The sequence below is a fragment of the Panulirus ornatus genome, chromosome 12 (assembly GCF_036320965.1).
Source record: "Panulirus ornatus isolate Po-2019 chromosome 12, ASM3632096v1, whole genome shotgun sequence".
Lineage (NCBI taxonomy): Eukaryota > Metazoa > Arthropoda > Malacostraca > Decapoda > Palinuridae > Panulirus > Panulirus ornatus.
In genome coordinates, this window is record NC_092235.1 from 34,063,810 (window position 1) to 34,090,979 (window position 27,170).

The 27,170-nt window shown below is 44.1% G+C and overlaps 1 protein-coding gene across 1 annotated transcript in view; it reads right to left on the reverse strand.

Annotated features, from left to right (window-relative positions):
* The window catches only part of LOC139752246 (dynein axonemal heavy chain 5-like), a 482,070-nt gene that overhangs the window by 302,857 nt on the left and 152,043 nt on the right, over positions 1 to 27,170 (reverse strand). Inside the window, 2 exon segments of the mRNA XM_071668280.1 lie at positions 13,503 to 13,580; positions 13,582 to 13,640. Coding sequence (XP_071524381.1) covers positions 13,503 to 13,580; positions 13,582 to 13,640 — 137 coding nt within the window.

Consider the following 27,170-nt stretch of genomic DNA (forward strand, 5'->3'; position numbering starts at 1 on the left):
GTTACCAATTCTACTACAGAACTTACTGTCAAACGTGGAGGTACACAAACATGAATATAATGCACATGAACAGACACTTTCCATAGAACACATAATAACCTCCACCAAAAGGCTTCGAGCCAGAGCCTTTTGCATAGTAACAAGGAACGTTAACCGTTCAGCAATGATCTCCCCTAATATGGAAACGACTACTCGATTACCAGTAACCGAATACTCTTCGTCTCACATCCAAGAGCGTTGGGGTCTAGACCCATCATATCCCATCAGGCCTACACAACCAGTAGTTAGCAATATTACTGAACTTATTTTCAAATGTGGAGGTACGTGGGCACGAATACACAATATATGGGTGGTAGCTGGGAACGCCAACTGTTCCGCTGTGATCGCACTTAAAATGGATATGACATCGATAACTAGTAATCGAATACCATTCGTCTTACATCAATGAACAATGTGGTTTGAAATGGTCATATCCTATCAAGCGTACATTATCATTCGTTAGCAAATTCTACAGAAATTTCTGTCAAACGTGGAGGTATGTGAATACGAATATAGTACATATGAAAGAACATTTTTTGTAGAACACAAAATACCATACAACAGCGAGGATTCGAACCAGAAAATATTGCGTGTAGCTGGGATCGCTAATCGTTCGACTATGATCGCAACTAATATGAAATGACTATTCGATTACAAGTATTTGAATACCCTTAGTCTCACATCCTTGAGCAACGGGATACAGGCCGTTCAAATCCCACCTCGCTAACGTTACCAGCAGTTAGGAAATATACAAAATTTACTGTCAAATCTGGGGGTATATAAACACGAATATAGTGCTTATGAACGCACACTTCTTACAGAACACATATTACCCTACAACAGCGCCACATTCTTGGATATGATCGCCCTAAATAGGGATATATCTAAGCTGTTATTAGTAATCGAATACTATTCGTCTCATATCAATGAGCAATGGGTCTAAACCGGTCAAATCCTATCAGGCTCACATTACTAGTACTTAGCAAATTTGTACAGGTTACTGTCAAACCATGAGGTATATCAACACAAACATAGTGCATATGAAAGTGCATTTTTCATAGAACACTTAATGTCCTCCAATATCAAGGATTCGAACTTGGTTTTTTTGTGTGGAAGCCGGGAACGCTACCTGCTAGCCATGATCACCTCTAATAGGGAAATGACTATTCTGTTACTAGTAATCTAATGCCCTTCGTGTCACATGTATGAGCAATGAGGTCGCCATCGGTCAAATCCCATCAGGCTCACATTACAAATAGTTAGTAATCTAACGGAACTTTCTGTCAAACGTGGAGATATATGAACACGATTATACTGCATGTGAACGAGTACTTTACATAGAACACGTAATATCTTCCAACAGCAAGGATTCGAACCTGGGTCTTTTGCGTAGTATCTGGGAACGTTATCCGCTCGGCTTTTTTGATCAACTGTAGACAAATGAATATTGTATTACTAGTAATCGAATACCCTTCTCCTTACATCCGTGAGCATCCACGTCTAGACCGGTGAGATCCCTGCAGATTCACATTACCAGTAGTTAGGAATTTTACAACACTTATTGTCAAACGTGGAGGTATATGAACACGAGTATAGTACATATATGAACGCGCACTTTTCATATAACGCATGATAACCTCCGAGAAGAGGGATTCGAACCTGGACCTTTTTCAAGGTAGCTGGGAACGCTAACCATTCAACTGTTATTGCCCCTGATATGGAAATGACTACTCGATTACCAGTAGTTGAATACCTTTCAACTCACATCCATGAACAACGGGGGACAGACCAATGAAATCCCATTAGGCTCACATTACCATTATTTCGCAACTTTACAGAACTTACTGTCAAACTTGGAGGTATGGCAATACGGATATAGTGCACATGATGAACGCCCAAACTTTCATAAAACACATAATAACCTCCAACAGCAAGGATTCCAACCTGAACCTCTTGCTTGGTAGCTGGGAATGCTAACGGCTTATGTATGATCACCCCCTAGTAGGAAATGACTATTCGGTTAGTAGTAATTGAATATCGTCCGTGTCACCTCCATGAGCAACGGGGTTTAAACCAGTCAAATCCCACCAGACTCACTTTACCAGTAATTAGGAATCAAACAGGTTTTACTGTCAAACTTGGAGGTATATGAACACGAGTATAGTGCATATGAACGCACACTTTTCATAAAGCACATATTATCCTACAAGAGCGTGGTATCTGGGAACGTTAACCGCTCGGCTGACAGTGATCACTTCTAGACAAATGACTATTCTATTGCTAGTAATCGAATACCCTTCTCCTTACATCCAAAAGCATCGGGGTCTAGGTCGGTCAGATCCCAACAAGCTCACATTACCAGTAGCTAGCAATTTTACAACACTTATTGTCAAACGTGAAGGTATATGAACATGAATTCAGCGCATATTAACGCGCAGTTTTCATATAGCACATAATAATCTTCAAGGAGAAAGATTCGAATCTGAACCTTTACAAGGTAGGTGGAAACGGTAACCGTTCAAATATGATCACCTCTAATATGGAAATAACTACTTGATTACCAGTAACTGAATTCACATCCATGTGTATCGAGGTCTAGACCAGTGAAATCTCATCAGGCTCACATTACTAGCAGTTAGCAATCTTACAGAACGAGGAGGTATGTGAGCACAAATATACTACATATGAACGAGGAGGTATGTGAACACAAATATACTACATATGAACGAGGAGGTATGTGAGCACAAATATACTACATATGAACGAGGAGGTATGTGAACACAAATATACTACATATGAACGCATAATTTTCACAAGATACATTTGACCCTCCAACAGCAAGGACTCGAACCTGGATGTTCTGGATGGTAGCTAGGAACGATAACCTTTCCGTTATGATCTCACCTAATATGGAAATGACTATTCGAGTACAAGTAATTGATTACCCTTCGTCTCATGCCCATGTGCAACTGGGTTTAAACTGGTCAAATCCCATAAGGCTCACATTGTCAGTACACAGCATTTTCACAAGAGTTTATGTCAAACATGGAGGTATAGGAACACGAATATAGTGCATATGAACGCGCCGTTTTCATAGAACTCATAAGACCCTCAAACAGCAAGGATTCGAACCTGGACCTTTTGCGTAGTAGTTGGGAACTCGAATCATTCGGCTATGATCGCATGTGATATGGAAATGAATATTCGGCATCTAGTAATCGAATACCCTTTGTTTCACATCGATGAGCAACGGAATCTAGACTGGTCAACTCCCATCAAGCAAACAATACAAGTAATTAGCAATTTTACAGAACTTAGTGCCCAACGTGGAGGTATGTGAACATGAACGTAGTGCATGTAAACGCCCACTTCATATAACACTTAATAACCTCCAACAAGAAGGATTCGAACCTGGACCTTTTGCATGGTAGCTGGGAAGGCTAATCGCACGAATATGATCGACCTAATATGGAAATAACTATTCGATTACCAGTAACTGCATACCCTTCCTCACACAGCCATGGGTATCGGGATCTAGACCAGTGAAATCCCACCAGGCTGTCATTACCAGTAGATAACAATTTTACAGAACATGGAGGTGAGCACGAATATAATGCATATGAACACATGATTTGCGTCACACACATGATACCCTCCAACAGCAAGGATTCGAACTTGGATCTTTTGGGTAGCAACTTGGAACGCTGACCATTCCGCTATGATTGCACCTAATATGAATATGACTATTCGGGTAATAGTAATCGATTAGGTTCACATTACCAGCAGTTAGCAATTTTACACAACCAGCCCGTCTGATCATTCCTCTGCCACCCGCCTACGTGATCATTCCTCTGCCACCAGCTCACCTGATCAGTCCCTTGCCACCAACCCGTCTGATCATTCCTCTGCCACCAGCCCACATGCTCATTCCTGTCACCAACCCGCCCGATCATTCCCCTGCCAACAGCCCGCCCGATCATTCTCCTGCCAAAAGCACGCCTGATCATTCCCCTACCATCAGCCAGTCTGGTCATTCCATTGCTACCAACCCACTTGATCATTCCCCTGCCACCAGCCCGCCTGATCATCCCTCTGCCACCAGCCCACCTGATCATTCGTCTGCCACCAGCCCATCTGATCATTCCTCTGTCACCAACCCGCCTGTTCATTCCTCTGCCACCAGCCCATCTAATCATTCCTCTACCACCAGCCCGTCTGATCATTCGTCTGCCACCAGCCCACGTGATTACTCCTCTGCTACCAGCCCGTCTGATCATTCCTCTGTCACCAACCCACCTGATTATTCCTCTGCCACCAACCCGCCTGATCATTCCTCTGCAACCAGTCCTCCTGATTATTTCCCTGTCACCATCCCACCAGATCAGACCCCTCCCACAAGCCCACCTGATCATTCCTCTGCCACCAGCCCGCCTGATTATTTCCCTGCCGCCAGCCCACCAGATCAGTCCCCTGCCACCAGCCCACCTGATCATTCCTCTGCCACCAGCAAACCTGATCATTCCTTTGCCACCAGCCCACCTGAAGAGTCCCCTGCCACCAACTCGTCTGATCATTCATCTGCCACCAGCTCACCTGATCATTCCTCTGCCACCAGCCCGCCTGAATATTTCCCTGCCACCAGCCACTAGATCAGTCCCCTGCCACCAGCCCACCTGATCATTCCTTTGCCACCATCCCGTCTCATCATTCCTCTGCCACCAACTCGAATGATCATTCCTCTGCCACCAGCCCACCTGATCATTCCTCTGCCATCAGCAAACCTGATCATTCCTTTGCCACAAGCCCACCTGAACAGTCCCCTGCCACCAACCCGTCTGATCATTCCTCTGCCACCAGCCCAACTGATCATTTCTCTGCCACCAGCCTCCTGAATCATTCTCCTACCAACAGCCCACCTCATCATTCCTCTGCCACCAGCTCGAATGATCATTCCTTCGCCACAAGATCCCCCCCCGAATCATTCCCCTACCAACAGCTCGCCTGATCATTCCTCTGCCACATGCCCACCTGACCATTCCTCTGCCACCAGTCCTTTTGATTATTTCCCTGCCACCAGCCCACCAGATCAGTCCCCTGCCACAAGCCCAACTGATCATTCCTCTGCCGCCAGCCTGTCTGATCGTTCCCCTGCCACAAGCCCGCCTGATCATTCCTCTGCCACCAGTCAGCCACCAGCCCACCTGGTCATTCAGTCGCCACCAGCCCGTCCGATCATTCCTCTGTCACCAACCCGCCTGTTCATTCCTCTGCCACCAGCCCATCTAATCATTCCTCTACCACCAGCCCGCCTGTTCATTCCTCTGCCACCAGCCCATCTAATCATTCCTCTACCACCAGCCCGTCTGATCATTCCTCTGCCACCAGCCCACGTGATTACTCCTCTGCTACCAGTCCGTCTGATCATTCCTCTGCCACCAGCCCACCTGATCATTCCTCTGCCACCAGCCCGCCTGATAATTCCTGTCACTAGCCTATCTGATCATTCCCCTGCCACTAGCAAACCTGATCATTCCTCTGTCAACAGCCCGTCTGATTATTTCCCTACTGCCAGCCCACCAGATCAGTCCCCTGCCACCAGCCCACCTGATCATTCCTCTGCCACCAGCCCACCTGATCATTCCTCTGCCACCAGCAAACCTGATCATTCCTTTGCCACCAGCCCACCTGATCAGTCCTCTGCCACAAACCCGTCTGATCATTCCTCTGCCACCAGCTCACTGATCGTTCCTCTGCCACCAGCCTGCCTGAATATTTTCCTTCCACCAGCCCACCAGATCAGTCCCCTGCCACCAGCCCACCTGATCATTCCTCTGCCACCATTCCGTCTCATCATTCCTCTGCCACCAGCTCGAATGATCATTCCTCTGCCACCAACCTCCTGAATCATTCCCCTGCCAACAGCCCATCTCATCATTCCTCTGCCACCAGCTCGAATGATCATTCCTCTGCCAACAGCCTCCTGAATCATTCCCCTGCCAACAGCCCACCTCATCATTCCTTTGCCTCCAGCTTATCTGATCATTCCTCTGCCACCAGCTCGAATGATCATTCCTCCTCCACAAGACCTCCTGAATGATTACCCTGTCAACAGCTCGCCCGATCATTCCTCCGCCGCCAGCCCACGTGATCACTTCTCTGCCACTCGCCCACCCGATCATTCCTCTGCCACCAACCCGCCTGATCATTCCTCTGCCACCAGCCCACCTAATCATTCCTCCGTCACTAGCGCGCCCGATCATTCCTCTGTTACAAGCCAACCTAATCATTCGTCTGCCACCAGCCCACCTGATCATTCCTCTGCCACCAGCCCGCCTGATCATTTTCCTGCCATCAGCCCATCTGATCATTCCACTGCCACCAGGAAGCCTGATCATTCCTCTGTCACAAACCCGAATGATCATTCCTCCGCCACCAGCCCACCTAAATAATTCCCCTACCACCAGCCAACCTGATCATTCCTCCGTCATCAGCGCTCCTGATTATTCCCTTGCCACTAACCCTACCTGATCATTCCTCTGTCACCAGCCCGCTTGATCATTCCTCTGTCACCAGCCCGCTTGATCATTCCTCTGTCACCAGCCCGCTTGATCATTCCACTGCCTCCAATCCGCCTAATCATTTCTCTGCCAGCAGCCCGCCTGATCATTCCCCTGCCACCAGCTCACCTGATCATTCCTCTGTCACCAGCCCATCTAATCATTCCCCTGGTAAGCTACATTTTTCTTTTTTACTTTCTTTTTTGAGTAGATGTCATCAAGTAAGTTTTTTTGCAGTACAAGTTACTTATCTCTTTTCATATCTACAAGTTACATATCTACTTTTCTTTGTGACCGACGTGGAAAGGGCAAAACACGCCAATTCAAGGCCAGTTTGGTGAAAGTAATAAAGTGAGAAAGAAAGTAGAAATTAAGATGGGTTCGCCAGTGTTTGTAGACCTGGTGGAAAAGTCATGGGTGAAGGGAAAGACAAAGAGAGGAGAAAGATTCCTCTGCGTAGTTGTTCAAGAGAAGGAGGAAACATAATGGTCAGTCCTGAGGTAGGCAATCTCCCCAGAAAAACCATAGGAAGAGATAGCCATACACATGCTTCAGGTTCAATCCCTGGGGACGAAGAGACATACAGAAAACTGGAGAAAATGATATCAAATATGATATCTGTAGAAGAGAGAGTAGCAACATCGTCGAGTGCTGAAAATGATTTTTAAAGTCAGGTGATGACAGAAGATGTGACATGGCTTTTGATTCCATTCTAGTTGATAAGAGACATGGAGGATAAGCCACCTCAAAAGTGTGAGAATTACTCCATACTGGAGCGAGTAAAACTCCTGAAGATATGAAAGACTAGCTGGTAAAAAAAATAATTAAGGTATCCAAACAGCACCTAACGTCTTGGAAGCAGACTTTGAGATGTTGATTATGTAGGGTTCCCAGGATAGAGCAGAAGCTATGGCAACGCCAAACGTGTTTACGTTACTACAGAGATGAATGGTAATATTTTGAATATGAACACAGGAAAACGAATGTCTTTTAGGTAGAGATCTAGGGTAAGCTTAACTAGGTTACTGCTCTCACATTCTCAGATACTACACGGGTCCGAATTGAGAGAGGTGATATATTGAGTGCAAGAAAGTGAACGAGTATTAAAACACTTGAAGTGCGTTAAGTAGAATCATTACGTAAGAGTAAATAGGTTTGGAGGCAGAAGAGATACTGTTTATAGAGAGAAGAGAGTAGGGGATAAGACAACAATGAAGAACACCACTGTTGATAGGATAGGTAGAGGTTGCTTCTTCGATGACTACTGCGACGGAACGGCATGAGAGTAAACTGTCCTAGAGAATAGCGAGAGACAGTGAAGCCAAAGGGAGGGAGTTTAGAAAGTAAATACTTATGACATACCATACCAAATGCTTTGGAGATGTCGAGGGTGACCACAAAAATTTCCCCAAATCCCTGAGAGAGGAGGATCAGAGGTGAGTAATGAGAGAGAAGATTACCAGTAGACCTAACACTACGACATCTATACTTGTGATCTGAAAGAAGGGAATGGGATTGTAAGTGCTTGAGAAAGTAAGAGTTAAGGAGAGATGCAAACACATTGGAGACCTTAGAAGTGAGAGCGATGGGGCGATAGTTGCAGGAGTTAGAGCGGTCTCCTTTCTTAGGGATGGGCTGCACCAAGGCGTCCTTCCAAGGGAAAGGGAAAGTCTGGGGTTTTAGACAGAGGCGAAATAGGTTAGTAGGAAATGGAGCTAGCTCAGAGGCTCACTCCCTTACAAGACGAGGAGGTATGCTATCTGAGCCAAAACACCTTGTTCACCTGGATCTAGAAGAACACCTGGAAGACCCTGCGTCAGGGGATTATAAAAGATGTCACAGGTTCAGTGGGAGGAGACTGGGCCAGAGATTTATAATCTGCATCATCCATAATTAAGAAAAGGTATGTTATCAAAAAGAGCAGCTTTATGACTTGGAGAGTTGCCAATAAAACGATCAAGTCGGATGAAAGAAAGGGAAGGTTGAAATACAAGAGCTACTAAAAAATATTTTTTTGTTAAGGACCAGAAAGTCTTATCAGTGGAAGTCAGATGCTTGAGCAGACCTACACAGATATGGGTCATTCCTAGAAAATACTATTGACTGATATGATGTTACTGTGGCAATGCACGTGGAAGGTGGTATGTCTATCTGTATGACTGCAAGTATCTAAGTACTTTATGGCCACGTATAGTGCAGCAAAAATGTTAAGGAAATCATTTAACTACTAATTCGAAGTATGTGGGTAGATGCCTTTCTTCTGTTTGGCTGATGTTACAATGTCTTGCCCTCGTCTATGGGTCAAGAATAAGATCTTACAATGTAAACATTTCCTAGAAGGTCAACATTACGCTCGTGGTGGTCACGGAGGCGGCTGACATCTGGTCGTCCTCCATCATGCAGGAACTCGTCTCTGTATGACAAGCACAACAAGTCTGGTCACCTTTGTTTTTGTGTCAGTGTTATTTCTCTTCTTTATGCTAACATGTTTCTTTTTTCTTTCTTTTTTTTTGCATATTTTGTGAGTCAATGCGATTAGAATCTACACCTAAATGTATAAACTTTAAAGAATGCATATGTTTGTATAAAACGTCATACTCAATTTTAGGATAAACATTTGTATCCGCACACAGTCTCTCTTCAACAATGACCTGGACACCTCCGGTAAGGCAGGTCCTGTATGTGACTAGATTTTCATCAGTTTCTTATCCTCCTCTTGTTCTGGCTTACCTCTGCCACAGTTTGCCCTCGATTAGCTTCAACAAACTTCATAGTCAACAAAGTGTGCAAAATTTAGTAAATATAATGCATTATAACAATATACTACACTGAGAGGTCTTGCCTACATGCGAGTGAAGTCACCTTGACCGAGATTGTATCATCGTCAATGGACGTAAAGGAGTACAGTTCCTTCGAGTAACTTCTCACTCCATAGGGAACCATCATTTCCTTACTCCTTATTGGAGCGTATCCTTGAAGCTGCAGAAGCACCATAACAGAAATAAGGGATTGTATTATGATATTCAGTTCATCTGCCTGTACTCCACATCAGGACTAGTATTGTTCTGTGGTACAGAGCAATGCTACCCCTCAGCATCAGTACATCACAAGATCTACAGTCCGCTTCCCCAGCACATAACAACCATTACAACACAAACCTAGTTGCAGTGGTACAAGCCTCGATATATTCCGTGAAATACAACAGTGGGGGATAGTCTGTTTTATCTTCACATATTATTGTAGCCTATGTTGCTTTGTCACTCGCTCTCCTTATATTATCTTTAGTTCATTCTATTCATTATATTCTAACCCTTGTCTGGCTATTCCCCTGTTTATACTCTCTCTTTTTCTCTCTTTCTGGGTCGTTCTAATTACTGTAATCTGAAAGATCTGCAGAGTAATGACCGCTAACTTGGGGTGTGGTGACTGATGCAGTAATGCAGCGTGCCAGTCTAATGCCTTTGAACACATACATTAGGTTCAGTATCCTTGACAGCTTGCAAGCACAATGGGCGTTTACACAGACACTAATGATGCTTCTTTTATCGAGGCCACAGCCAGGTACCTGCAGCTCTCTGGTGCAGCCTATTTGTGATGCAGAGATCCTCACCATCCTCACACATTTCTTTCCCTCCAAAGCATCTCAGATATCACTCAATGTTTAATCTTTTGTTTTTGGCCTAAAGTTATCCTTGGCCTCTTTGTTAAATATTTCTTTTTATTGTCTAAAATCATAGTTTTATGAGAAAAAAGTATATCAATCTATCTGAACTTGAATGTGTCCAAGTTTACATGACTACAAGTCCTTCCCTTGTCTACACAAATCTGAAAAGGAATGTGTTTACTTTGCGTCGGGTCAGAAAGTGACTGAATGGGATCCACACAGTACAGTAGTACACAAGTTCATTTCGTACAAATGTGCCACACTAATATTCGCACTAATAATTTCATTTCAATACTGCATTACTATCATCTGCTACTCTGAAAGAATACGGCAATATCGCACAAAACAACAGTATAATCAATAGTGCCTAAATTCACTAGACTTATATAATACATGAGCTCGTGCATCAGTTCCCAACGTTAGCGACCACAAAGATACAGAGAGAAGCAGTCTTTACCAAGACAGTACTCAGGTATTTAACGCAATAGGACCAAACTGGAAGGAGGTAAATAAAGTGCGTAAGACAAGGGAGCAAATGGGAACTTCAGTGAAGGGCGCAAATGGGGAGGTGATAACAAGTAGTGGTGATGTGAGAAGGAGAGGGAGTGAGTATTTTGAAGGTTTGTTGAATGTGTTTGATGATAGAGTGGCAGATATAGGGTGTTTTGGTCGAGGTGGTGTGCAAAGTGAGAGGGTTAGGGAAAATGATTTGGTAAACAGAGAAGAGGTAGTAAAAGCTTTGCGGAAGATGAAAGCCGGCAAGGCAGCAGGTTTGGATGGTATTGCAGTGGAATTTATTAAAAAAGGGGGTGACTGTATTGTTGACTGGTTGGTAAGGTTATTTAATGTATGTATGACTCGCGGTGAGGTGCCTGAGGATTGGCGGAATGCGTGCATAGTGCCATTGTACAAAGGCAAAGGGGATAAGAGTGAGTGCTCAAATTACAGAGGTATAAGTTTGTTGAGTATTCCTGGGAAAGCATATGGGAGGGTATTGATTGAGAGGGTGAAGGCATGTACAGAGCATCAGATTGGGGAAGAGCAGTGTGGTTTCAGAAGTGGTAGAGGATGTGTGGATCAGGTGTTTGCTTTGAAGAATGTATGTGAGAAATACTTAGAAAAGCAAATGGATTTGTATGTAGCATTTATGGATCTGGAGAAGGCATATGATAGAGTTGATAGAGATGCTCTGTGGAAGGTATTAAGAATATATGGTGTGGGAGGCAAGTTGTTAGAAGCAGTGAAAAGTTTTTATCGAGGATGTAAGGCATGTGTACGTGTAGGAAGAGAGGAAAGTGATTGGTTCTCAGTGAATGTAGGTTTTCGGCAGGGGTGTGTGATGTCTCCATGGTTGTTTAATTTGTTTATGGATGGGGTTGTTAGGGAGGTGAATGCAAGAGTTTTGGAAAGAGGGGCAAGTATGAAGTCTGTTGGGAATGAGAGAGCTTGGGAAGTGAGTCAGTTGTTGTTCGCTGATGATACAGCGCTGGTGGCTGATTCATGTGAGAAACTGCAGAAGCTGGTGACTGAGTTTAGTAAAGTGTGTGAAAGAAGAAAGTTAAGAGTAAATGTGAATAAGAGCAAGGTTATTAGGTTCAGTAGGGTTGAGGGTCAAGTCAATTGGGAGGTGAGTTTGAATGGAGAGAAACTGGAGGATGTGAAGTGTTTTAGATATCTGTGAGTGGATCTGGCAGCGGATGGAACCATGGAAGCGGAAGTGGATCATAGGGTGGGGGAGGGGGCGAAAATTCTGGGAGCCTTGAAGAATGTGTGGAAGTCGAGAACATTATCTCGGAAAGCAAAAATGGGTATGTTTGAAGGAATAGTGGTTCCAACAATGTTGTATGGTTGCGAGGCGTGGGCTATGGATAGAGTTGTGCGCAGGAGGATGGATGTGCTGGAAATGAGATGTTTGAGGACAATGTATGGTGTGAGGTGGTTTGATCGAGTAAGTAACGTAAGGGTAAGAGAGATGTGTGGAAATAAAAAGAGCGTGGTTGAGAGAGCAGAAGAGGGTGTTTTGAAATGGTTTGGGCACATGGAGAGAATGAGTGAGGAAAGATTGACCAAGAGGATATATGTGTCGGAGGTGGAGGGAACGAGGAGAAGAGGGAGACCAAATTGGAGGTGGAAAGATGGAGTGAAAAAGATTTAGTGTGATCGGGGCCTGAACATGCAGGAGGGTGAAAGGAGGGCAAGGAATAGAGTGAATTGGAGCGATGTGGTATACCGGGATTGACGTTCTGTCAGTGGATTGAATCGGGGCATGTGAAGCGTCTGGGGTAAACCATGGAAAGCTGTGTAGGTATGTATATTTGCGTGTGTGGACGTATGTATATACATGTGTATGGCGGTGGGTTGGGCCATTTCTTTCGTCTGTTTCCTTGCGCTACCTCGCAAACGCGGGAGACAGCGACAAAGCAAAAAAAAAAAAAAAAAAAAAAAAAGGACCAAACTAGGGTATCGCAACAGTACATCATAACGGTACACTGTTTCAGTATAGTAATGTTGGTAGTGCAATATCTGTGGTATAGCACCAATGCTCATCAGCATAGTAACCAGTACTTTACTGTGTACACTAACACTCCATCAGTTGCTGATTCTGGCACACTACACTGGCAGGCAAATAAATGAATTCCAGCAATACCCATGATGCCAGCACCAGAACACTCGTTACCTAACGATTGTAAAAACTAGTAACCTGAAGAGACAGTACTATAGTAGAACATAGCACACAACATTAGTCCACGACAGAATGACATCAAACTGGCTTGATACATGGCATGATACATGTAAACGTAGATGTAAATTTCCTTTGTATTCTACATCACTGACTACACTTCATCAAAATTCTGATGTGCCAAACCAAACGTCTGAACTTGAGATCCATTATTACAAAATGTCTCATACCATTAGAGGACATTTTGTGATTAAAATGGCTCTCGTCGCATTAGATTTCTAGACGGTGGTCACCTTGCCATGCCTTACAGAGCATATCATTATCATTCTACATAAAGAACATCACTAGTGTGGCTGCAAGTAAGAAATTTATCAAGTTCTTTACGAAAACAAAACTGAAAATATACCATATTTGACCACCAACAACAAGTAGTTTGAAGATTATCACCCTAGCCACTACATAAGGATAGAAGCTACAAAACACACACACACACACACACACACACACACACACACACACACACACACACACGTACGAAAAAAATCGTGAGTTATATATTTACCCTGTGAACGTTCTCTTCAGTAACTGAACGCTGGGGGTTCGTGCGTGTCATACACACACACACGCCCGTGAGCGGGACGGGTGCGAGGGTTGCCAACAAACAAACGCATGCGGCGGCTGATTTCCTGCTCTGCCTCACCTGCAGGGAAGACACATGCTTAGAATTGTCTTGTAATTGGAACGAGAAGACAACAGGTGCATATAACAAGTGCAGCACATGAATATAAGTCCTTTATTCTAAGCAATCATGAGTTAATACATAAACTGCCTGTTCTAACTAAGCAATTACAATCTAGTACATAAATTGCCTGCTCTATCCAAGTAATAGGCAAGTCAGACTATGAACTGCTTGCACTATCAAAGCAATCACAGGCTAGTACCCAAACTACTTACTATATCAAAGTAATCACAAGCCAGTGCATAAAACATTTGCTCTAGCTAAACGATCACAAGCTAGTACCTAAACTGCTTCCTGTATCTAAGAATAAAGCCCTTAAGGGATAGGTCTAAGCAAACCCTGCAAGAAATATCAGACACCTTATTGCTGATTACAAGATACCTGAAATATTAAGCTTGTTTCTACTTTTTTGCATCTAGTCGGTAAAACTTACCATTTGACACTTTGTAATGCATGCTATGAAAGATACACAATGAATTAACTTTGTAACAACCTATATGATATTAACCCACTGGGATCTGACTAAAACACTTTCTGACCTTTGTGTTCCTTTAACGCTACTGCTCACAGAATGAGCGCAATAAATTTGTCAAGGTTTTTCGGTACAATTCAAGGTGGAACAAGCACCAGAGAGGGCTGGACAACGAGTAAACAGTGTTAGGCAAGCAGCACACAGGGCAGGACAACCAGTGAACAGTGTTGGACAAGCAGTACACAGAACTGGATAACCAGTATAGAGGATAGGACAACCAATATACAAGATGGGACAATCAATACACAGGGCTAGACAACCAATGGACAGGGAGGGACCAGCAGCATATAGGCTAGGAAACCAGTACACGAGGTGGGACAACGAGTAAACAGGGTAGGAAGAATAGCATACAAGGTGGGACAACCAGTGTATAGGGCCGGACAATCAGCATACGGGTCTGGAACCCAATACATGAAGTGGAACAGCCAGCACACAGGGCTGGACAACCAGGAAACAAAGTGAAACGAGCAGCACTCAGGGCTGGACAACCAGTACCTAGGGCTGAACAATGAGCACACAGGGCTTAACAACCATTACATAAGGCTGGACAACTAGTACAGAAGGTGATAGAACTAGCACACAGGGCAGGACAACCAGTACACAAGTTTAGACAACGCAAAGATGAACCATCAGCAAACAGGGCAGGACAACCAGTACACAAGGTGGTAGAACTAGCACACAGGTGTGGACAAACAGCGCACAAGGTTGGAAAACACATTGTTGGACAAGCAGCACATAGGGTAGGGCAACCAGTACACAGTGTGGTAGAACTAGCACATAGGGCTAGGCAACCAGTACACAAGGTGTTTGAACTAGTACACAGGACTGGGTAACCAATATACAAGGTTAGACAACAAAAAGTTGGACAACCAAAAGATAGGGCTGGACAACCAGTGCACAAGGTGGTAGAACTAGTACACAGGGCTGGAAAATTAGTACACAAAGCTGTACAACACAAAGTTGGACAATCAACTTACAGGGCAGGACAACCAGTGCACAAGGTGATGAAACTAGTGCACAGGGCTGGACAACCAGTACAGAACGTGATAAAACTAGTCCAAGGGCTGGAAAACCAGTAAAAAATGTAAAAGAAATAGCATACAGAGAAGGACAACCAATACAAAAGGTGGTAGAACTAGCGAATAGGGCTGAACATCAAGAACACAATGTCGGACAACATAAAGCTAGAAAATTACCGCAGAGGGCAGTACAACCAATGCATAAGATGATAGGACTAGGACACAGGGCTAGAGAACCAGTACACAGAGTGATAGAACTATCGCACAGTGACTGACAACCAGTACAGGAGGTGGTAGAACTAGCACAGAGGGATGGACAAGGTATACAAAAGTTGGTAAAATTAGCACACAGGACTGGACAACTAGTACACAAAGATGGACAGCATAAAGGTGGACAACCGACACAGAGAGCAGAACGCCCAGTACAAAAGGTGGCAGAAATAGTGCAAATGGCGGGAAAACCAGTATACAAGGTAGCGATCACACAGGGCTGGACAACCAGTATACAATGTTGCAAAACGATCACACAGGGCTGTACAACTAGTACACAGGTTTGAACAACACAAAGTTGGACAATCAGCGCACAGGTCAGGACAACCAGTACACAAGGTGGCAGAACTAGCAAACAGGGCAGAACAACCAGTATTCAAGTGGTAGAACTAGCATACAGGGCAGGACAACCAGTATTCAAGTGGTAGAACTAGCATACAGGGCAGGACAACCAGTATTCAAGTGGTAGAACTAGCATACAGGGCAGGACAACCAGTATTCAAGTGGTAGAACTAGCATACAGGGCAGGACAACCAGTATTCAAGTGGTAAAGCGAGCATACAGGGCAGGACACAAGGTTGGACAACGCGGCAGGACAACCAATGCAAATGATAGAACTAGTGCAGAGGGCAGGACAACCAGTACACCAAGTGTTATACTTACCACAAAGGGATGGACAATTGCTACACAAGGTGGTAAAACTAACATACAGTGATGGAAAAGAAGTACAAAAGTTGGTAAAACTAGCTCACAGAGTTGGACAACCAGCACACAAAGATGAACAACACAAACTTGGACAACTAACATAGAGGGCAGGACCACCAGAACACAAGGTGGCAAAACTAGTACAAGGAGCTGGGAAACCAGTATACAAGGTGGCAAAACGAGAAAATAGGACTGGACAACCAGTATACAAAGCTGGATAACACAAATTTGCACAATCAGCACACAGGGCAGGACAACTAGTAAAGAAGGTTTGAGTTAGCACATATTGCTGGACAATTGGTACAAAAGTTTGGAGAACAAAAACATTCACAGTCAACACAAAGGGCAAGACAACGAGTACACAATATGGTAAGATTAACACACTGGGCTGGACAAACAGTACAAAAGGTCTTCAAAGTAGCATAGGGGGTTAAACGATTAGTACAAAAAGCTAGTCAACACAAATTTTGGATAATTAACAGAGAGGGTAGGCCAACGAGAAAACAAGGCGGTAAAACTAGCACACAGTAAACTAGCACATCAGTAAACAAGGTTGGACAACACAAAGTTGGACAATCAGCACACAGGGCAAAATAATCGGTATATCAGGTGGTAAAACTAACAACCAGGAGGGGACAACCATTACACAAGGCGGTAGAACTAGCACACAGGGCTGGACAACTAATATACAAGGTGGTAGTAAAAAGGGATGGATAACCACTACACAATGAGGTAAGATTAGCTCACAGGGATGGAAACAGGTACAAAAATTGGTAGAACTAGTACACAGGGCTGGACAACGAATTAACAAAGCCGGACAACACAAATGTCAACAATCAACACACAGGGCAGGACAACGTCAATACAAGGTGGTAGAAGGAACTCATGGGGTTGGACAACCAATATATTAGGTGGTAGAACTAGCTCACAGAGCTGGAAAACCAGTACTCAAGTTGATAGAAGTAGCACACAAGGTGAACAACCAGTACGCAAGGCTGGAAAACAAAATTGGACAGTCAACACACAAGGTAAGAGGGCTAATACACAAAGTGGTAGATCTAGTACACAGGGCTGGATAACCAATACACAAAGTGGTAAAACTAACACACAGGGCTAGACAACCAGTAAACAAGGAGGTACAACTAGCACATAGGGTTGGACAACCAGTACACAAAGCTGGACAACACAAAGTTGGGAAATCATCATACAGGGCAGGTTAAGTACGCAATGTGGTTGAACTAGCACACAGGTGTAAACAACTACTTAACAAGTTTTGAAAAGACAAAGTTGGACAATCAGCAAACAGGTAGGTGGTAGAACTTGCACACAGAGCTGAAATAACAGTGCAAAACGTGGTAGAAGTAGCATACAGGGTTTAAGAGCAAGTACACAAAGGATGATAACACAAGAGTGGACAACCAACACAGAGGGTAGTAAACCAGTACACAAGAAGGTAGAACTAGCACATAGGGCTGGACAACCCAGAACACAAATTTGTCAAAGACAAAGTTGGACAATCAACACAAAGGCCTGGGGAATCAGGGCACAAGGCGGTAGAACTAGCATACAAGACAGGAAAACCAGTGCAAAATGAGTGAGAAGAAACAGAGATATACAACAAGAACAAATGGTTGGACAGCACAAAGTTGGACAATCAGCACACAGGCCAGGCCAACCAGTACACAAGGTGGTAGAGTTAACACATAGGGCAGGACAACCAGTATAAAAAGTGGTAGAATTGGCAGAATGTGATGTAAAACCAATATAAAAATCTGGACAACACAAAGTTGGACAATAAACAAACGTGGTAGAACAACCAGTATACAGTTTGGTAGAACTAGCACACAGGGGAGTAAAAACAGTAGACAAAGAGGGTGAAGCAACACACAGTGCTGTAAAACAAGTACAGAAAGTTAGACAATCAGCATAAAGGCCAGGACAACCAGTACACAAGGTGGCAAAACAAGCACATAGGGCAGGACAACTAGTACAAAAGGAGGCCAAACTAGCACAGAGAAGTGGATAACTAATGAACAGGGCTGGAAAACACAAAGTTGCACAATTAGCACACGGGGCAGGACAACTAATAAAGAATGTGGTAGAACTAGCACATAGGGCTGGAAAACTAGTACAAAAGGTTGGAGAAAACAAACTTTTACTGTCAACACAAAGGGCAAGACAATGAATACATAATATGGTAAACGTAACACACTGGGAGGAACAAGCAGTACAAAAGGTGGTCGAACTAGCATACAAGGTTAAACAACTAATACACAAAGCTAGACAACACAAATTTGGATAATCAACGCAGAGGTCAGGCTAACCAGAACACAAAGCGTTAAAACTAGCACACAGGAATGTACAGTAAGTAAACAAGGTTGGACAACACAAAGTTGGACAAAGAACACACAGGGCAGGATAATCAGTACACAAGGTGGTAAAACTACCACGAAGAACAGGACAAGCATTACACAAGGTGCTAGAACTGGCGCACAGGGCTGATCAACTATTATACAAAGTGATAGAACTAGCACACAGGGATGGACAACCACTACACAAGGTGGTAGAATTACATCACAGAGATGGAAATCAGTACAAAAGTTGGTAGAACTAGCACACAGGGCTGGACTACCAACAGACAAAGCCGGACAACACAATGTTCGACAAGCAACACACAGGCAGGACAACCACTACACACGGTGGTAGACGTTGCTCAGAGGGATGGGCAACCACTACAGAAGTTGCTTTAACTAGCATACAGGACTGGACAACTAGTAAACAAAGCAGGACAACACAAAATTGGACAATCAACACACAAGGCAAGATGGACTAGTACAAAAATGCTTTAGACCTAGCACACAGGAACGGAAAAAACACTGCACAATGTTGGACGACACAAACTTGGATAATCAACACACAGGAAAAGATAGCCAATACACAAGGAGGTAGATCTAACACAAATGGCTTGACAACAATACACAACGTGGTAAAACTAGCACAGATCTAGACAACCAGTAGAAAAAGGGGGCACAATTTGCACTCAGGGTTGGACAACCAGTAAATAAAGCGGGAAAACACAAAGTTTGAAAATCATCATATAGGGCAGGTCAAGTACACAAGGTGGTACAACTAGCACACAGGTGTGGACATCCAGTAAAAAAGGTTGGAAAAGATAGAGTAAGACAATCAGCAAACAGGTCAGGAGAGCCAGTACACAAGGTGGTGGAACTTGCACACAAAGCTAGACAAGCAGTAGCAAACATGATAGAACTAGCAAACAGGGTTTGACAACCAGTACACAAAGTTGGACAACACGAAAACGGACAACCAGCACACAGGGCAATGCAATTAGTACACAAGAAGGTAGAACTAGCACACAAGTTTGAAAAAAGGAAGTTGGACTATCAACACACAGGCTAGAAGAACAAGTGCACAAGTCGGTAGAACTAGCACACAGAGCAGAAGTAACAGAGCTGTACAAGTACACAAGGTTGAACAACACAAAGTTGGACATTCAGCACACTGGCCAGGACACAGGGCAGGAAAACAAGTACATAAAGTGGTAGACCTAGCACAGAGTATAGGATAACCACTACAATAGGAGGGGGAACTAACTCACAGTGCTGGACAACCAGAATGAAATTGGTACAACTAGCAGACTGGGCTGGACAACCAGTACACAGATATGGACAAAACAAAGTTGGACAATCAACACACAGGGCTGGACAACCAGTACACAGATATGGACAAAACAAAGTTGGACAATCAACACACAGGGCAGGACGACCAGTACAATAGGCAGAACTAGCATAAAGGGCTGGAAAATCGGTACACAGGGTTGGACAACACAAATCTGGACAATCAGCATACAAGGTAAGAAATCAAGTACACAAGGATGTAGAACTAGGACGGAGGGCAGAACAACTACTATACAAGGAGGTAGAACTAACAAACTTAGGCTGTACAAGTACACAAGGTTGGACAGCACCAAGTTGGACAATCAACACACAGAGCAAGACAACCAGTACACAGGGTGGTAAAAACTAGCACACTGGGCTGGAAAACCAGTACAGAAGGTGGTAGACCTAGCATACAAGGCTAAGATACCAGTACAGAAAACTAAACAACACAAAGTTAGACAATCAACACACAGGGCAGGACAACTAGTACACAAGGCGATAAAACTAGGATACAGGGCTGAACAAACATGGTTGGACTACACAAACTTGGACAATTTGGAGACAGGGAAGGACAACCAGTGCACCAGGTGGTAGAATTAGAGCACATGAGTGGACAGCAAGTAAACAAGGTGGACAGGACAAAGTTAGGCCATCAACACTTGGGGCAGGATAATCAGTACACTAGGTGGTAGAGATACCAAACATGACACGACAACCATTATACAAGGTGGTAGAACTAGCACTGGGGCTGCACAACCAATAGACAAAATGGTCAAACTAGCACAGGGGGCTGGACAACCAGTATACAAGATGGCAAAACTAGCACAAAGGGAGGACAACCATTACACAAGGTGATACAACTAGCTCAGAGGGCTAGACAGCCAGCACACAAGTTGGTGGCCTAGAACACGGAGCTAAACAACCAGTACAAAAAGATGGTCGACACAAAGTTGGATAATCAATACACAGGGCAGGATGGACCACTACACAAGGTTGGACAACAGAAATTTGGACGATCAGCATATAGGGAAGAGAAACCAGTACACAAGGGGGTAAAACTAGTACACAGGGCAGGACAAACAATGCACAAGGCTGGACAACACACACTTGCACAATTTGGACACAGGGAAGGATAACCAGTACACCAGGGGGAAGAATTGACACACATGGGTGGGCAACCAGTATACAAGGTTAGACATGACAAAGTTGGACAATCAGCGGATGGGGTAGGATAATCAGGACACAAGGTGGTAGAACTAACTCACAGGGCGAGACAACCAGCACAAAAGATGGTAGAACTACCACAAAGTATTGTACAACCAGTACACAAAGCTGGACAACACAAAGTTGGACAATTAACACAGGACAGGACAACCAGTGCACAAGGTGATAGGGCAAGTTTGATCACACAAAGTTGGACAATCAGCTCACAGGTAAGGACAACCAATACACAAGGCAGTAAAGCTAGCACACAGGACTGGACAACCAGTAAAAACGGTTGGACAACACAGAGAGCAGGATAACCAGTACACAAGGTGGTAGAACTAGCACACAGGTAAAGATAACCAGTACACAAGGTGGTAGAATTCGCAACAGGGAAGGATATCCAGTACACAAGGTGGTAGAATTAGCAACAGGGAAGGATAACCAGTACACAAGGTTAGAAAACACAATGTTGGACGACCAGCACACAGGGCAAGATAACCAGTACACAAGGTGCTAGAACTAGCACACAGAGGTGGACAAGCAGTACAAAAGGTGGACAACACGATGTTCGACAACCAACACCCACAGCAGAAAAACCAGTAAACAAGGCTGTATAACTTGCACAGAGGGCTGGACAACTAGTGCACAAGGGGACATAACTAACACAGAGAGCCGTACAACAAGTTCACAAGGTTGAAGAGCACAAATCTGGACAATCAGCACACAGCAAAGGACAGCCAGTACATAAGGTGGTAGAACAGAGGGTAGGACAACCTGTACACAAGGTGGTTGAACTTGCACACAGGGCTGGACAACTAGTACACAAAGTTGACCAACACAAAATTAAACAATCAACACAGGGCAGGAGAACCATTGGACAAAGTGGCAGAACTAACACTCTGGACTGGAAAAGCATTAAAAATGGCGGTAGAACTAGCATGTAGGGATGGACAGCCAGTACAAAAAATGGACGTGACAAACAGTAAACAAGTTGGTATAACTAGTACATATGGCTGGGTAAGCAGCACAAAATGTGTACAAGTTGATGTTTAGCCAATATACAAAGCTGGTAGAACTAACACAAAGAGCAGTAAAACAAGTATACAAGGTTGGACAACACAAAGTTGGACACTCAACACACAGGGCTAGAAAACCAGTACAGAATGTGGTAGAAGTAGCATACGAGGCTAAATTAGACAACACAAAGTTGGACACTCAATACACAGGGCAGGACAACAGTACAAAAGGTTGGACAACACAAACGGACAATTTGGACACAGGGCAGGACAACTGGTACACCTGCTGGTAGAACTAGCACACAGGAGAGGACAACCAGCACACAAGGTTGGACAGGACGAAGTTGGAGATTCAGCACATGGCGCAGGATAATCATCACACGAGGTGGTAGAGATAGCAAACAGGGCAGTACAACCATTGCACATGATGGTAAGACTAGCACAAAGTGCTGGAAAACCTGTACACAAGGTGGCAAAACTAGCATACAGGGAGGGACGACGACTACACAAGATAATAGAACTATCTCACAGGGCTACATAACCAGTACACAAGTTGATAGTAGTAGCACACGGGGCTGGACAACCAGTACAAAAGATGGATAACACAAAGCTGGACAGTCAATACACAGGGCAGGACGGACCAGTACCCACGGTGTAAGAACTAACCCACAGAACTGGACAACCAATACCTAAGATTGGATAACGTAAATCTGGACAATCAGCAGACAGGGCAATCAGTAGACAGGGCAGGAAATCCAGTACACAAGTTGCACACAAGGCCGGACAACCATTAGACGAGATGGTAGACCTAAGAGACTGGGCTGGATCACCACTAAACGAGGTAGTAGAACTAGCACACAGGTCTGGATAACCAGTACACAAATGTGGACAGGACAATGTTGGAAAATTATCACAAAGGATAACCAGTACACAAGTTGGTACATATAGCACACAAGGCAGCAACACAAGGTTTTAGAACTATCACAAAGGTGTGGACAACCATTACAAAAAGTTGGAAAACACAAAGTCGGACAATCAGCACACAAGCCAGGACAACCAGTACACAAGTCGGTAGAACTAGTACACAGTCCTGGACAAGCAGTACAAAAGGTGGTAGAACTTGAATACAAGGTTAGAAAACCAGTACACATAGCTGGAAGACACAAATCTCGAAAACCAACAAAAGGGCAGTGTAAATAGTACACAAGGTAGGACTAGAAGAGAGGACTAGACAACCGATACACAGGGTTGGACATGACAAAGTTTGACAATCAACAAACAGGGCAGGACAACCAGTGCACAAGTGATAGAACAAACATAAGGGGATCGACAACCAGTTGGAAAATCAACGCACAGGACAGAACAACCAGTACACAAGGTTGGACAGGACAAAGTTGGATAAGCAGCACATGGGGCTGGATAATTAGTACACAGTGTGGTAGAGATAGCACACATGGCAGAACTACCATTACACAAGATGTTGCAACTAGCATAGGGGGCTAGACAATCAGTATACAAGGTGGTAGAACTAGCACATAGGTAGGGACAACCATTACACAAGGTGACAGAACAATTTCACAGGGGTAGACAAGCAGTTCACAGGTTGGTAGAACTAGCACACAGAGCTGGACAACCAGTACACAGAGACGGACAACACAAAGTTTGACAATCATACACAGGGCAGGCACAAGGTAGCAGAACGAGCAAAGAGGACTGGACAACCAGTACACAAGGTTGGACAGCACAGATTTGGAGTATCAGCACACAGGGCAGGAAAACTAGTACAGAATGTAGTAGATCTAGCAAACAGGACTGAAGAACCACTAGACATGGTGGTAAAACTAGTGCACATGGCTTGACAAGCCAATAAACCAGGTGCTACAAATATAACAAACTGGCACAAAAAGCTGGACAACATAAAATTTGGTCAATCATCACACAGGGCAGGACAACCAGTACATAAGGTGGTAGAACTGGCTCACAAGGCAGGACAACCAGTACACAAGGTGGGAGGACTAGTTCACAGGACTGGACAACCAGAATAAATGTTGGTAGAACTAGTGCACTGGCTTGGACAACCAGCACACAAAGATGGACAACAGAAACTTAGGCAATCAACTACCAGTACACAAGGTAGTAAAAGTAGCACACAGGACTGGATAGCCAGTGTACATAATGGACAACACAGATTTGGACAATCAGAACACAGGGCAGGAAATCCTGTGTAAAGTTGGTAGATCTTGCATGGTGGTAGAACTAGCTCACACAACTAGACAACCAGTACACAAGTTGGTGGAGCTAGCAGTCAGGGAAGATAACCAGTATACAAGTTTGTAGAACTAGCACACAGGTATGGATAACCAGTACACAAGGTTGGAAAACACAGAGTTGGACAATCAGCACACACGGCAGGACAAACAGGACACAAGTTGGTGGATTTAGTACAGTGTTGGACAAGTAGTACAAAGGGGGGGGAGAGAACTAGAAAACAGCGTTAGAAAACCAGTGCACAAAGATGGAAAACACAAAGTTTGACAATCAAGAAACAGGACAGGACAACCAGTGTGCAAGTTAGTAGAAGTAGCACACAGGACTGGACAACCTGTATACAAGGATGGATAACACAGCACAGGTGTTGACAATCAGCACACAGGGTAGGAAATCCTGTAAAAAGTTGATAGACCTTGCACTCAGGGCTGAAAAACCACTATACAAGATGGTATACCTAGCAAACAGGGCTGGTCAAACAGCAAGCAAGATGATAGAACTAGCACACAGTTTTAGACAACCTCTACACAAAGCTGAACAGCACAAGGTTAAACAATAATCACAGAGGGTACGACAACTAGTACACAAGTTGGTACAACTAGCTCATAAGGGGGATAACCAGTACACAAGGTGGTAGAAAAAGCATATAGCTGTGAACAGCTAGTACACATGGTTGGAAAATATAAGTTGGACAATCAGCACCCAGGGCAAGACAACCAGTACACAAGGTGGTAGAACTAGCACACACAACTGTACAACCAGTACACAAGTTGGTAGAGCTAGCAAACAGAGAAGGATAACCAGTACACAAGGGTGGAGAACTAGCACACAGGTATGGATAACTAGTATACAGGGTTGGAAAACACAGAGTTCGACAGTCAGCACACACGGCAGGACAACCATGACACAAGTGAGTAAACTAGTACACATTGTTGGACAAACAGTACAAAGAGGAATAGAACTAGAATACAAGGTTAGACAACCAGTACACAAGGCTTCACAACACAAAGTTGGACAAACAATACACAAGAAAGGACAACTAGTGCATATGGTGACAAAAAGAACCATACAGGGGTGGGGAACCAGTACAAAATGCTGGACAACACAAAGCTGGATGATCAGCACATGGGGCAGGAAAATCAGTGCACTAGGTGGCAGAGATAGCACATATTCCGGAACAACCATTACACAAGGTGGCAGAACAAGCACAGTGGGCTGGACAACCAGTATTCATGGCGGCAGAACTACTACACGGAGAGCTAACAATCATAAAATGTGATAGAACTACCTCATAGGGCTAGACAACCACCACACAAGTTGGTAGAACTTTGCACACAGTGGTGGACAACTAGTACACACAGATGGACAACACAAAGTTGGAGAATCAATACACAAGGCAGGATGAACAAGTAACAAGGTGGTAAAACTAGCACACAGGTGTGGACAACCAGTACACAAAGCTGAATAGCACAAGGTTAGACAATTATCTCAGAGGACAACCAATTCACAAATTGGTACAACTAGCACACAGGGCCGGATAATCAGTATACATTGTGGTAGAACTGGGCACAGGCGTAGACAACTAGTACACAGGTTTGGAAGATATAAGGTTGGACAATCAGCACACAGGGCAGGACAACCATTACAGAAGGTGGTCGAACTAGAACACAGAGCTGGAAAACCAATGCAAAAGTTGGCAGAGCTAGCGAACAGGGCAGGATAACCAGTACACAAGGTGGTAGAACTAGCAGAGGTGTGGACAACCAGAACACAAGGTTAGACAATCAGCTCGCACGGCAGGACAACCAGTACAAAATTCAGTAAAATTTGCACACAGTGCTGGAGAAGCAGTACAAAAAGTGGTAGAACTAGAATACAGGGTCAGACAACCAGAACACAAAGCTGGAAAACACAAAGTTCGGCAACCAACACCAAGGACAGTATTACTAGTAAACAAGCAGGCAGAACTAGCAGAGAGGGCTGGACAACCAGTACATAAGGTTGGACAACACAAGGTTGGAGAATCAACACACAGGACAGGAAAAAACATTGCAAAAGGTGGTAGATCAAGCATAAAGGGAGGGACAAGTAGTACAAAAACCTGGACAAAACAAAGTTGAACAATCAACACCAAGGGAAGGACAACCAGTACACAAGTTGGTAGAACGAGCACACATGGTAGGACAACCACTACACAAAAATGGACGATACAATGTTGGACAACCAACACAGAGGGCAGAAAGACCAGGACAAAAGGTAGTAGAACTAACACAAGGATGGACAACCAATATATAAAGATAGAACACTCAAAGTTGGATGATCAACACACAGAGCAGGATAACCAGTACACAAGGTAGTAGAACTAGCAAGCAGGACAGGACAAGCAGTACACAAGGTTGGACAACAAAGATTTAGACAAAAGCACACAGGTAGGAAAACCAGTGTACAAGGTGGTAGATCTAGCACACTAGGCTGAACAACTACACAAGATGGTAGAACTAGCATACAAGGTAGGACAACCACCACACAACGTGGTAAAACTATTACAAAGAGGTAGAAAACCAGTGCACGAGGTGGTATAAGTACCATACAGGGAAGAACAAACAGCACAAAATGTGCTAGATCTACCTCACAGAGCTGGAAAAACAGAACAAAATTTGTTAAAAGTAGCACACAGGGCTGAAAAACCAGTAAACAAAGATGTACAACACAAAGCTGGACAATCAACACTCAGGGCAGGACGACCAGGACACACAGTAGTAGAACTAGCACACATGGCTGGACAACCAATGCAC